Source organism: Pelophylax lessonae (assembly GCF_965119305.1).
Source record: "Pelophylax lessonae genome assembly, chromosome: 7".
Taxonomy (NCBI): domain Eukaryota; kingdom Metazoa; phylum Chordata; class Amphibia; order Anura; family Ranidae; genus Pelophylax; species Pelophylax lessonae.
In genome coordinates, this window is record NC_138774.1 from 93,879,036 (window position 1) to 93,894,262 (window position 15,227).

Sequence of the window (15,227 nt, forward strand, 5' to 3'; positions counted from 1 at the left end):
ACTAGTAAAAAAAAAAAATTACAAAAATGAAAAAAAAAAAAAAATGTTTTCCCTAGTTTGTAGACGCGATAACTTTTGCGCAAATCAATCAAAATATGCTTATTGGGATTTTTTTTTACCAAAAATATGTAGCAAAATACAAATTGGAAAAAAAGATACTACTGGGCTAGAATGTATCTCCCCGCGCCTAGGAAAATGGTGCTCAAACAAGTTAATTATTAAATATATTTAAATAAATATGATAGTGTATGGCATCTGCTGTAAAGTGAAAGTGGGTATCAAAAAATAAGAATACAAATTGGCCTAAAATGATAAAAAAATTGCGAATGTTATTTAGCAGAAAATGAAAAATATATATATATATATATATATATTTTTTTTTTCAGAATTGTCGCTCTTTTTTTGTTTATAGCGCAAAAAATAAAAATTGCACAGGTGATCCAATACCACCAAAAGAAAGTTTTGGGAGAAAAACTATTTGTGGGAGAAAAAGGGACATAAGTTTATTTGGGTACAGTGTCGCATGACTGCGCAATTGTCAGTTAAAGTAGCGCAGTGCCGAAATGCAAAAAATGGCCTGGTCATTAAGGGGTAAAATCTTCCGGTCCAGAAGTGGTTACACAGACAGCAAATACATTTACCTGACTGTTACATAGTTACATAGTTAGTGAGGTTGAAAAAAGACATCAGCCCATCCAGTTCAACCTATGATGTGTGTGTGTGTTTGCTTTTAACCGTACATTGTATACCCCTGTATGTTGTGGTCTCTAAGGTGACCATCTAACAGTTTTTTGAAACTATCAATGCTCCCAGCTGATACGACTGCTTATGGAAGAGAATTCCACATCCTTACTACTCTTATGCCCCATACACACGTGCAGATTATCTGCAGACTTTTGTCTGCAGACTTACCAAAACCATATAATATGAGGTCAAACCTAAACACTTTCAATTTGTATGCAATCCGGCAGGCCCTTGCACTACATAGAAAAGGTAAATCTGCAGACAAAAGTCTGCAGATAATCTGCACGTGTGTATGGGGCATTACAGTGAAGAACCCCTTACGCATTTTAAGGTTAAACCGCCTTTCCTCTAGTTTTAGTGAGTGGCCACGTGTCTTATTGTATTCCCTTACTCTGAATAGTTTGTTCCTTATGCTAGGGTCACCAGTACAGTATTTGTACATTGATATCATATCCCCCCTCAATCATCTCTTCTCCAGAGAGAATAAGTTCAGTGCTTGTAGTCTTTCCTCGTAGCTGATGTCCTCCATTCCCCTAATTATTTTTGTTGCCCTTCTCTGGACTTTCTCCAGTTCCAGCACATCCTTCCTGAGGACCGGTGCCCAGAACTGGACAGCATACTCCAGATGTGGCCGGACCAGAGTCTTGTAGAGCGGGAGAATAATCTCTTTATTTCTGGAGTGAATCCCCTTTTTTATACATCCCAGTATTCTGTTGGCTTTACTTGCAGCGGCTTGGCATTGCATGCCACTGCCAAGCCTGTTGTCTACCAGTACCCCCAAGTCTTTTTCCATCCTAGACTCCCCCAGAGGTTCCCCCCCCTAGTGAGTAGCTTGCTTTCTGGTTTTTGGCCCCCAAGTGCATTACTTTACATTTATCAACATTAAATCTCATCTGCCATGTAGTTGCCCACCCCGTTATTTTGTTCAGGTCTGCTTGCAAGGTTTCCACATCCTGCATAGAAGATATTGGCATGCCTAGTTTAGTATCATCTGCAAATACTGAGATTGTACTAGATATCCCCTCCTCTAGATCATTTATGAATAAATTAAACAGGATTGGTCCCAGGACAGAACCCTGGGGGACCCCACTTTCCACACCCGCCCAATCCGAGTACTCCCCATTAATCATCACCCTCTGGACTCTCCCCTGGAGCCAGTTCCCTATCCAGGTACTCACCTTATGGTCCATACCTACCTTCCTTAGTTTGTACAGTAAGCGTTTGTGGGGAACGGTGTCAAAGGCCTTTGCAAAGTCCAGATACACCACATCCACAGGCTTACCTTTATCTAGGTGGCAGCTCACTTCATCGTAGAAGGTTAATAGATTGGTTTGGCAAGAACGATTTTTCATAAATCCATGCTGATTGCTACTAATAATACCGTTTTCATTACTAAAGTCTTGTATGTGGTCCCTTAACATCCCCTTCAAAATCTTGCAGACTACAGATGTTAGGCTGACCGGCCTATAGTTCCCCGGGATATATCTCGGCCCCTTTTTAAATATTGGTACCACGTTGGCTTCACGTTGACTGCTTCCCTGTTAGGCAGAGAAACCAAAACTATATACACTCACTCTAGCACCTACCTAGGATGATGATACACTTACGTGCTTTGTGTACATGTACATTTGAATAGTGCACTCATTGTTAGCATTGTATAAGTCAGTTTTCTGTCCATAAAAATATTTCTAAGCGATAATCGTCATTAGGTCAGTATGACAATGATATATTGATGGTAGTGGAGGAGGTTAACATACTGTATACTGTATATTTTTAAGTTGGATAGTAGGAGTGTTGGTGTGCTATGGAGGGTGTGTGTTAAGGTGTATAGAAGTATAACAACCACAGTCAGACCTGTCCGGGAATAAAACAGAATTTCCTCTGAACTTCAGAAGAAGATATTAAAGGATCATTACACATAAAAAGAGTCCTGACTCCTGACCTGTTTTATGCTCACAGACAGGGGACTCTATGAGTAAGTGCAGGGACGTGTAAAAGTAGCCTTTAATGATGTGGTAAAATATCTGTGGGATCTGCAATCACTACACACTGACACCATGCATGATGTACAGCCAAGATATCCTGCGCAGACCTCCAGGTAAGCTTTGACCCATTTTATATGCAGTATGACCCAATGTTGGTACTTCCAAAAAAAAAAAAAAAAAAGCAGGACCAATGTGTACCTTGATAGCAGTGTGTGGTTACCACAAAGAATAGCAAAGTATGCGCCTAAAGTTCAGTTGTTGTAAATTGCTTCTTCCATCACTGACTATAAGCAACAGTACAAATGCTTAAAGTATATAAATATTTTTTTGTTTTGGAAATTGAAGGGTTAAAACCCTTGATCAAGTTTTCTTTTGCAGTCTCACCGAGGAATTTCCCTTCACCTCTCCTGCTGGCACAACAGCCAGTGAGATGAAATCTCTCGGAAGTGAGGGGGGAAATCATGTATTAGATAGGTGACATCACAAGTGTCTTCCCTGCAGGATTTATCTTCTATTTCTGTCCTGATGACAGCAAAGTATAATTTGATTAAAAACTGGATTTACAAAAGTTTGAAAACAACGTTTTAAAAATCCTAACATTTTAAACCTGTAAGAGATTTTGGTGATTGTATTTACATATTCGTTAATGAGAGGTGGCATTTAACCACTTGCCTACTGGGCACTTTTACCCCCTTCCTGACCAGGCCAATTTTCAGCTTTCAGTGCTGTCACCATATGAAATGTTTATCATTTTATTCACACAAATAGAGCTTTTGTTTGGTGGTATTTAATCACCACTGGGGTTTTTCTTTTTTTTTTTTTTTGCCAAACAAACAAAACAAAAAAAAAAAAATGAAAATTTTGGAAAAGCAGCACACATCAATGAAGGAGAAAAATCACCTGTTTAAAAAAAATGTATAACAAACTATAAAAACTTTTTCCAAAATTTTCATTTTTTTTTTGTTTTGTTTGTTTGGCAAAAAAACAAAAACAAAACCCAATGGTAATTATATAGTTTGTTATACATTTTTTTTAAACAGGTGATTTTTCTCCTTCATTGATGTGTGCTGATGAGCCCTGATAGGTAGCAGAGATGGGCACTAATAAGGCAGCATTGGTGGGCACTGATTGGCAGCACTGTTGAGCACTGAATGGCAGCCTTGGTGGGCACTTTTTGGAAGCACTGATGAGCACTGAATGGCAGCACTGGTGGGCACTGATTGGCAGCACTGATGAGCACTGAATGGCAGCACTGATGGGCACTGTCTGACAGCACTGATGAGCACCGAATGACAGTACTGATGAGCACTGAATGGCAGCACTGGTGGGCACTGATTGGCAGCACTGATGAGCACTGAATGGCAGCACTGGTGGGCACTGATTGGCAGCACTGGTGGGCACTGAATGGCAGCACTGGTGGGCACTGATTGGCAGCACTGGTGGGCACTGATTGGCAGCACTGATGAGCACTGAATGGCAGCACTGGTGGGCACTGATTGGCAGCACTGATGAGCACTGAATGGCAGCACTGGTGGGCACTGATTGGCAGCACTGGTGGGCACTGATTGGCAGCACTGGTGGGCACTGTCTGACAGCACTGATGGGCACTGATTGGCAACACTGATGAGTACTGAATGGCAGCACTGGTGGGCACTGTCTGGCAGCACTAGTGGGCACTGTCTGGCAGCCCTGTCTGGCAGCACTGATGAGCACTGAATGACAGCACTGGTGGGCACAGTTGGGACTGCACTGATAATCAGTGCCAATATCCCTTTAACACAAGCTGCTTATCGGCTCTCTTTTTCTCTCCTCATGCTGTCATTAACTTTTAAAATTTTGCCACACCAAACCGCATGGTACTGCAGTACCACGCACTTTGATGACCATAAATGCGAGTGTGTTTGCTAGACGCATTACCAATTGACACCCATGCACATCTGAAGAGGGCAGCATGTTTCCATGCAGGGTAATTGGTGCGAATGGCCCTAATTCTTAATGGGGTCCCCACGCATCTTGCGAACGCGAGTGTGTTCTCGGTCACCAAAACACATGGTACTGCAGTACTATGCAGCTTTGTGTGGCACACCACACACGGATGCACCTTTTATGGTGTGAACTGGCTCTACCACATGTATCTTAGCTACAAAGCTTCCCTTATACATCTGCAACAGTATCCAATGATGAATCATGCTACTTTCAGAATAGTATGTCCAAATATTGCATCAGGCTGCAGTTAGCAATTCCTCCACTAGATGTCACCTGTACACAGCCATCTATGGTGCCCCAGCTGCTCCTGATTCCCTGATAGTGCCATAGAAGCACAAAGAACACAATATTATAGACAATATTACAATATTAGAGATATCAATGAGCTCCAAAGTCCCAAATTATATTACAATTACAAATAGGATTGAGAAATGGGAGCTCTCGTTGTAAACAATGCTTACATTAGGGTTCAGTAGCTCAGAAATGATTTATCGTAATAGTAAAAAGAGCAGGAAGGACGAGTCACAGCAATGATTTCTTGAGAAGTAATAAAATATTTGTGGTGGACAGCTAAGTATGGGCAAACCGGGGTCCTAAGCGAGTGCGCAGTGAGGGCGGAAGCAGGAAGAGAGCAGGGGGAAGTGAAAACACGTGGGGCGGTTTGTGACGTCATCGGAGCAGAGCCGAGGAGAAGTGAGTGAGAAAAGTGGGAATGGGGGAGAATGTGTGGACGGGGTGGGGTGTTGGGACGGGGGACATGGTTGGTTGGAGATCGCAATGGGAACCCTAACTCTCCATGTGCTGAGGAACCACAGATGACACACTGCATGGTTCCCCTATGGGACCATGTGTTCTACACAGAGCTGAGGACTGGCCATGATTTCCAGATGTTCATAGGACCCCCTAAATTGTGTAAAATTAGAAGTCTTCTGGAAAGCTCTGCTAATTACCTTTTTATTTTAGCCCAAATCCCCACTTCTGTGCCCCTCTCTGATGTACTTTCACTTTGTTTATGAGGACCTGACTTTTCTCGACTTTATATCTAAGCTCCACCCACTGTCCTCGCTGTGTCCAATTAGAGTGTAGAGATGAGCTCAGACGTGTTTGGATTCAAGTCTGACCCCACCTGATTCAGCCTGCCAGGAAATTGTCACTTGTAGTGGGCCAATCATGAGTGGCAGCGGTCACAGATGATTGGTCCAGTACAGGGGACCTCTGGGTGGGTCCAGACCAGGATCCATACACGCCTGCTCTCATCCCCGCTCCTGAGGAGACTCTGGACAGGAGGATGGCAGCTATTGGAATGCAGTCCTTAACCATTAAACCTCTAGAAGATTTTACCCCTTTCATGACCAGGGTATTGTTTGATATTCTGCACTGCGCTACTTTAACTGGTAATTGTGCGGTCATGCAACACTGTACATACACTCTATTGTTAAAAGTATTGGGACGCCTGCCTTTACACACACATGAACTTCAATGCCATCCCAGTCTTAGTCCGTAGGGTTCATTATTGAGTTGGCCCACCCTTTGTAGCTATAACAGCTTCAACTCTTCCAGGAAGGCTGTCCACAAGGTTTAGGAGTGTGTCTATGGGAATTTTGACCATTCTTCCAGAAGCTTTTTTGTGAGGTCAGGCACTGATGTGGATGAGGCCTGGCTCGCAGTATTTACTCTAATTCATCCCAAAGGTGTTCTATCGGGTTGAGGTCAGGACTCTTTGCTGGCAATTCAAGTTCCTCCACCCCAAACTCGCTTATCCTTGTCTTTACGGACCTTGCTTTGTGCTTTGGTGCGCAGTCATGTTGGAACAGGAAGGGGAACCCAAATTAATTTTTTATCATTTTCTTCACACAAATAGAGCTGGTGCCTTTTAATCACTGCTGGTTTTTTTTGTTTTTTTTTTTGCTAAAAAAAAATAAAAAAATACCACAAATTTTGAAAAAATTTTTTTTTAGTTTGTCTGCAAAGTAATTTTTCTCCTACGCTGATGTGCATTAATGAGGCGGCCCTGATGAGGAGGCACCAATATTCAGCACTGTTGGGCACTGAAAGGCAGCACTGATTAGCATAACTTATGGACACTGATGGGCACAGACTGTTGTCACTGATGGGCACAGACTGTTGTCACTGATGGGCACAGACTGTTGTCACTGATGGGCACAGACTGTTGTCACTGATGGGCACAGACTGTTGTCACTGATGGGCACAGACTGGTGTCACTGATGGGCACAGACTGTTGTCACTGATGGGCACAGACTGGTGTCACTGATGGGCACAGACTGGTGTCACTGATGGGCACAGACTGGTGTCACTGATTGGCACTGTTGGGGCTGCATGATAATCAGGGCACTAATGATCAGTGCTCTGATTACCTTTACAAGTCTTCCCTGTGAGGAGATTCCGCTTATCAGCTCTCCTCACCTCTCACTCTCTGTGTGAGGAGAGGAAAAGCCAAAAAACTGCACTTTCTTGTTTACATGTAATTAGCTGTGATTGGACACAGCCAATCACATGGTTAAAGAGCCGCGGCCACAAATTTTTGCCAAGATTGGGGTTGCACTGTGTCCCAGGAACACGGCGCACAATCACGGGCAAACTGGGTGCCATCATATAACGTCCCAGAACGAGAGCCACACCGCCCCGCCCTGCCCCGCCCTAATTTGAGGATGGGTGGGCGGGAAGTGGTTAAAGCTGAACTTCAAGAACTTCAGAAAATGACCCTCCTCCTTGTACTCCAAGGGTTAAAGTGGTATTGAACCCAAAACCAACAATGTAATAAATTGCAATTTACCAATCATTGGATGTGGTGGCTCCATTCGTTTTTTTTTAAGTCCCCCCCCCCCCCCCCTTTATTTGTATCTGGTGGTCTGGACTGGAATGATCAATGATGGCTCATGCACATGTGAGGTTGGGGGGGGGGGGGTAAGACCAGGTGGCTTTGCTATGGTTTTGCTGCCCCCCCAAACTGCTGTCCACCTGAACGCTAACATACAGCTGTTCACATTCAGAGGTCGCAATGGTGTGCTTCACTGCCTTGGCAAAGTTTGAGCAGCATGTCGCTTTCGGCGGGCAATGCCACTGCCAAGTGCCATGAATGCAGTTCTTTTGGGCCATGCTGGAACCGCACCACAACTGTGTACGATGCACAGCCATTATAGATTCAAATCAGGTGGTGAGGAGGCGACATATTGCTTCCTCACTGCCTGTCATACACCTCTGAAAAGTGATCCAAGTGAGCATCACTTTACTGAAGCGCAATTGTTAATGAGCCCTTGGGGTGTCTGAATTCTGGATGAAGTAGTAAAGCAGACACTTTTAGACAGCAGCATTGTTAGTCCGGGGAGAGGGTAGTGTAAGGCCGGCCATAGACAGAGCAAATTTCTTTCCTGTAACCGATTCCCCCATGAACACAGACAGTGCTGATAAGGGAACCCCCTCTTGCTGAGCCATTGTGTTCTTCCAGCATGAGGGGGGGGGGGGGGGACGCAATCCTCATTGGGAGAACACAGTGATGATTTCTAGTGGCTATAACAGCCGCTAGTGATAATTGCGCGTAAAATCCGATGTGCAGGTTATACCCGAGTTGATCGATTACCTTGGGTACATTCAGTCTGCCCATACATGGTTCCTCTATGGCCAACTTTAGACTAGCAGATTAAGATGGACTTGACTAACAAATCAAAGCTGAGCTCCAGCTAACACTCTATAAGCAGTTATAGCAAACATTTTGTTCATGAAGGAGTAAAAGGTAACAATTGTAAGCCCCCCCGTCAGTGTTAGAGCCGGTTCACACTACTCCGACTTGTCAGGCGACTTGGTCGCTTGACAAGTAGTGCTCCATGCTGTGCAATGGAATTGTTCCAATCAGAGCGACTCAAGTCGCTTCAACTTAGAAAAAGGTTCCTGCACTATTTTTGGGCGAAGTCGGAGCGACTTGCATTGACTTCTATTATGAGAAGTGGTTTGCAAGCCACGATGAAGTCGTGCTGCACGGCGACTTCAAAGTTGCCCGAAGTCGGGGCGACTTTGAGTGGGAGTAGTGTGAACCGGCTCTTAAAGGATAAGTTCACCTTTAAAAAAAAACAAATAAATGCATTATTTTTTGCAGTTCAAATATTTGGATTTTATTATTTATTTATTTTTTGAAAGAAGCCTGCAGAGCATTGCACTCTGGATCAGCAGATCACGGATGCAATGTCCAGCTCCTGCAGATATCTGTCTGTCCGTACCTCATACCTGAGTGCAGGAATTCCAATCCTAGAATTTCAGAGATCCAGGGCTTCCTGTGACACTTCTCAGTGCCCACATTTTTTTCCTTACCTTCCTTATGCCTGAGGAGACTTTGAGAAAGTGACAGGCGTTTTATAAATATGAATTATACATAAAAGAATCTTGTAAATGGATTGCCCTTTTGGCCACCACTTGCTACTGTCATGGAAAAGCATAAAGCAAGTAAAATTGGTAACTCCTGATCCACATGCCTGTTTTGAGTCAATGTCTTAAAGGGGTTGATTTACTAAAGGCAAATGGACACTTTGCAAGTGGCAGTTGTTTTAGAGCACATGTGTCAAACACAAGGCCCGCGGGCCGAATCTGGCCCTCCTGGCCATTTATGTGGCCCTCACACCTCTCCTGCAGCTGCAGAAGAGCTCCAGCCCTCCTCTGGTCCTCCTCTAGATCCTGTACCTTCTGCTTTCCAGCATTGCCTCCAGCTTCTTCCCAGCAGCAACACAAGGTAAGGGGGTGCACTGTGATGTAAGGGAGGGTGGGGGGGGACTCAACTTCTGATGGTGGAGAGGCTCCTGACGTCTTATGTAAGGGTAGGGAATGCTCTGGACATCTAGTGTAACAGATACAACTGGCCCTTTTCAGGGCAATCATACTGCTGATGCGGCCAGAGATTAAATTGAGTTTGACACCCCTGTTTTAGAGCTTAGTAAATGGCGGGAAGCTTCACTTTGCAAAGAATACCCAATCACATGCAAGGAAAATAAAAAAACAGCATTTTTGCTTGCACATGATTGGTAGATGGAAGTTAGAGCTTTGCCTCATTTACTAAGCTATGGAGCAACTGCACTTGCAGAGTGCTCAGTCTATGTGCCTTTTAGAATACTTTGGGATTGATCTACTATCGGCATAGCAGCCAGGCAGCAGGATAAGTCCGCTTCGGCAGCTTTTATGTCATAGTACAGGTTTTATATATGCTTGGTTTTTGAGATTGTGAGGAACAGCATTTTGCAGCGGACCTTCAAGTCATGTGCTGAATATACACTTTAAAGTATAACTAAAGGCAAAACATTTGTTTTAGCTTTGAATAGAGTGGAGAGGGGTTAGAACATCTGTCAGTTTTTATTGCTGTCTGTGCACCCGTTAACCATTTGCCAACCACCAGCAGTACATATACTGTGGCAGGGCGGCTCTGTCCCGCCAAATGATGCCCTGGTTCATTCCCTGCGTGACGTCTCACAGTTACAAAGGGAGAACCGGGAAGCTGGTGCATTCAGCACAGTCCCATGAGTCTTCTTAGCTGTGCCGCTGACAGCGGAACTGACATACATGGCATGATGATGATGATGATGATGGGGAGAGAGCACACAGAGCGTGCCGTGAATCTAAGGATGGGAAGCGCATGCGTCAGTGATGTAAGCAAACATTACAGGACAGATTTTAAGAGGAATAAACAAGTAAGGAGAGTGTAGCAGGCAGCGATCAATAGCTTTAATAATGTGGATTGCATTGTGCTCAAGTTTGGATGGAGAGTTTACAACCACTTTAAGAAGATTCAGCCTTTTTATTGGTCCTATTTACTATTATCATTGAAAGTAAAAGTAAATCCCAAATTTTGAGTTGTCCCCAAAAAAGTAATAGCTTTGAAATTCCAATTGGGACACTAGTTCTGCTGACCTGATGGCCCCCAAGGAATTCCTCTAATTTGCAGGGATTTCCTCTCATATCCTGTTTGGCTATGGGACAGGAACTGAAGCGAAATCTCCGCAATGGGACACATGGTGAAAATAAAATCTGAGGGGTTAGAACCCTCCCTTACTCTGTCCAAAATGAAAAATAAAAAAAGTTTTGCCTATTCTACTTTAGGGCTCGGTTCATAGCTATGCAGTTTACTTTTGGTAGCTTCTGCAGTGCTTTTTGCTGTGCGTTTTGCATTTTTTTGGACAATTTGTTGTTGGGCAGATTAAAAAACACTCTACATGCTTTTCTGCAGCTTCTCTGTTAAAGTCCAAAGAACCAATAAAGAAAAAAAAAAAGCACTGTTTTGCGTTTTAAAAAAATCCCTGACCCTTTTCCAAAAATGCAGTGACTGAAAAAAGCATAGATGTGAACGTGCCCTATAGGAAACCATGTTAAATAACCTGTAGAGCGTTTCTGCAAAAAGCACCAAAAAACGCATAGGTGTGAACTGAGTCTAATGAAATACTTTGTTGTGAACAATGCCCTGCACTGCTCTATGTCCCCACGGTCTTCTAATTATTTACGCTTTGATGATTTTAGATTTGGTCATTTGTAATAGAATAAACCCGTGCATTTATTACACTATTCCAGCACCATGGACAGGACCGGCACCTGGGTGCTGTAGAAATAATTTACCTTATCTCTAATGTTAGAATTTACAAGTCTAACAAACATCATTACTGATCTTTATCCAGCTTGTAAATTGTTGCGTTGGGATGATATCACCCCTCACATGATGAAATGCTGAAAGAAAGCGGTGTAATATGGACAGCGAAGCGGCTAGTGTATCATTATACAGATACAGATGCAGCTATTTAATGTCTGGATGAGGCGTGTTGTGAGTCACTGTAAAGGAATTGTGATGTGAACAGGATTCCTGACACTTTCTCTCTCCATCTGCAGGTCTTTACTTCCCCGTGCCACAATGTCGACTCTCTACCTTCCATTGTCTTCTACCTCAGATCCACGATGCACCTGGGTGCGTGTCTCTGGCCAGTTCTCACCTCACCCTCGCCCCGAGGTGCAAGAAGTCTCTTCAGGGCCCCGGGGGCTTCCCCTACCGTGCCTTCTGTCTCCTTCCACTGGATCAGTATGGGGGGCTTGGGCTGTCTCCTACATGCTGGCCCCTGAGTCTCTTTCAGGGGATGGGGACCAGCGAAGCTTCTCTCTCATCAAACAGTGGGTGAACTATGCAGAAACTGATGTGCTGCCAGCTGCCTATGGCATCGACCACAAACCGGTAAGAGTTCTTTAAAAGTGAACTTACACATAGCAGCCAATCCCTTTTAACCACTTAAGCCCCGGAGGATTTGGCTGCTAAAAGACCAGGGGGTTTTTTGCGTTTTTTTACTGCGTGACTTTAATGGACAATTGCGCGGTCGTGCGACACTGTACCTAAACGAATTTGACGTCCTTTTTTTCCCACAAACAGAGCTTTCTTTTGGTGGTATTTGATCACCTGTGCGATTTTTTTTTTTTTTTTTTTTTTTTTTTTTTTTGATCATGCGCTATAAACAAAAATAGAGCGTCAATTTTGCAAAAATAACAATATTTTTCACATTTTTTTTATATGAAAATTCAAAATTTTTTAACATTTTCGACCAATTTGTTTTATGCTACATATGTTTGGTAAAAAAAATCGCAAAAAGCGTATTTTGATTGGTTTGCGCAAAATTTATCGCGTTTACTAACAAAGGGAAAGATTTTTGTCATTTTTGGTGTTTTTTTTTTAACGCATAATTGCGGCAATCTGCGATTTTTTTTTTTTTTTTTTTTTTTTTCGGTACTGCGACATTGCGGCGGACAGATCGGACCCTTGACTGACATTTTTGACACTTTTGGGGTTACCAGTGACATTACTACAGTAATCAGTGCTATACATATGCGCTGTTACTGCAAAAATGACACTGGCAGGGAAGGGGTTAACTGTTTTGGAGAGGGAGGGGTTAAGTGTGTCCTAGGGGCGTGTTTCTAACTGTAGTGGGACATGGCTATTGGTGTAAAAACAGAGATCAACGGTCCTACATAGTAGAACTGTCTGATCTTCATTTTTACACCAGGGAGAATGACGGGCAGCTTGTTTACATAAGCCGCTCCGCCTTTCTCCCTTCACCGGAGCGATCGTGAGTGACCGGCGGACGATCGGGTCCACCGGTCACACGCACTGACTTGTCAGTGAACGAGCTGGGGCCCGCAATTGGCTCACAAGTCAGTAACAGGCGAGTGACGTACCCCTACGTCACTCTGCCTGGCCGGGGCTGACCACCGCAGTATATAGTCGTGCGGCGGTCGGCAACCGGTTAAAGTTGATCTGTAACCCCCAAGAAAATGATGCATCCGATGCTCAAATGTGTGAAATTTTGCTTTGTTAATTCCAAGTATATATATTCAAAATCTCTTTCCCCATACAAGGTAGCAAGGGGATGTCTGTGATCAGTGTGTGCAGAAGCCACTGCAGACACCCCAATTTCTCATTCACAGCCACATTACCTGTACCCAGCACGCGTTGGACTTGGCACAGCTTGTGTTTTTTTCCAGAATTCCTTCTTGATCTGGCTGCAGTCTTCTGGGCACTATGCAGAACAGCTGCACATCTGCATAGTAACCAGAGGGGTCACTGACTTAGCATGGACGCCATTCAGGTGAATGATCGAGTAGTTACTATGCAGAAGGGCAGCCTTTCAGGGCCACACGCAGAAGACTGCAGATATCACTGTAGTAACTCAGGCTACTACAGTCATCTACAGCTTCTACAGAGGCCAATCTCATATATCATAGAGACCGGTATCTCATATACATACTTACCTGGTGGTAAGTTGGCTCAGTGTAACTATGCAGAACATATTATCCCTGGAGTTCAGCTCTAAAGCTTATGTCCACCCAGGGCCTCAACCCAATAAATTGGAGGGGAAAAACCTACAATAAAGACCCCAGATACTTTATATGTGGTCACATGCGGCTCCAGATTCTGAGTGTTCTGTCTTCTGGACTGCAGAGTGGGAGGGTGCTTCTTCAGGTATCATTCAGGTAAAAAAAAAATTCTGCAGGGCCGCTCTAAAATGATGTATCAGCAGTTAAAGGGATTGTAACGGCAGGAGGTTTTTTATTTTCATGCATCCTATGCATGAAGATAAAAAAAACTTGTGTGTGCAGCAGCCACCCTAATACCTGAGCCTGTCTTTATCCAGCAATGTTGCATTAGTGTCTAAGCTGCCTGGGACTCCCCTCCTCATTGGCTGAGACAGCAGCGTGGCACAGTTAGCGCCTGCTGCTTTCAATCAAAATCATTCAGCCAATCAGGAGAGAGAGGAGGCGAGGCCGGGTCATGGCTCCATGTCTGAATGGACACATGGAGCTGTGACTCGGCTCGGGTGCCCCCATAGCAAGCTGCTTTCTGTGGGGACACTCAACAGGAGGGAGGGATCAGGAGAGCCGAAAAGGGACCCGAGAAGAGAAGGATCCAGGCCACTTTGTGCAAAACCAACTGCATAGAGCAGGTAAGTATAACATGTTTGTTATTTAAAAAAAAAAACAAGACATGACAGTCACTTTAATGATTTGTCAACCTGATAGCAGGTCCTAGCATTTAAACCTGTGGACATGACTTGGCCCTTGTGAGCAAGCACTGTAGTCCAGGGTCCTTAAAATGACATTGTTTATTCAGGCCAAAGTGACAGTTTCTGTGTAACGCGTTTTCTCAACCCACTGATATTAACTTTTCCAGCATTCCTTCGCTATTTCTGCCTCCATTGCAGCTGGCACTAAATACCCAGTGCTTCCGGTAAGGGGGGAGCATGTGACTTCCTCCCATGATGCAGTGGCCAATCATTAGGTCTCAGCACTGTTACATGATGAGGGAATACATTTCACTTCAAGAAATTAAATTCCAGGCCAAGGACCCCTTTTGTCTTGTTGTTATTTATTCAGAGGTTACAAAACATTTTTTATATTTATTTTTGAATTGCCACATGGCAGCTGAAAGATGAAATCAGGCTTTCAGTTGGAGGGGATGCTCTGTATGTTAAGTGGGAGTAGTACTTGTCACCTGTATAGTAATAGAGTCTGCAGGATTGGAGGGTTTGAATTCTGCCCTTCAGCCACAGTGCCTACAATACACAGAAATGTTTCTGCTGCTGAAAGTGTCCCATTTTTTGCCATTCTGTGTGTTAAGCTGTTGCTGGTCTGTAATATTTTTGTTGGATTTTGTGTGGCCCTTTTCCCAGACTAGGGACCGTGCTCGTGTGGAGCTGCAAAGAATCCTGGAGGTGTTGGACAGTCACTTGAAAGTGCGCACGTACCTAGTGGGAGAGCGACTGAGCCTTGCCGACATTGCTGTGTCCTGCTGTCTTATCTATCCATTTAGCAAGGTATTGATGTACATACAACTGCTTACCCCAGTCTGTGATATTTGCTGCCATAGTATGTATCGCTCATAGGTAACCTGCTGATTCCAGTGATTGGGAAGCTGTAGAATCTATCATCAGATGGATCTTGTATCTTTTCAAATACTGTCTTTCTGCAGGCTTTGTGTAACTGACCTGG

The 15,227-nt window shown here is 43.9% G+C and overlaps 1 protein-coding gene across 1 annotated transcript in view; it reads left to right on the forward strand.

Annotated features, from left to right (window-relative positions):
• Positions 1-15,227, forward strand: part of VARS1 (valyl-tRNA synthetase 1) — a 78,913-nt gene that overhangs the window by 19,509 nt on the left and 44,177 nt on the right. The window contains 2 exon segments of the mRNA XM_082264142.1: positions 11,589-11,925; positions 14,909-15,052. Coding sequence (XP_082120268.1) covers positions 11,589-11,925; positions 14,909-15,052 — 481 coding nt within the window.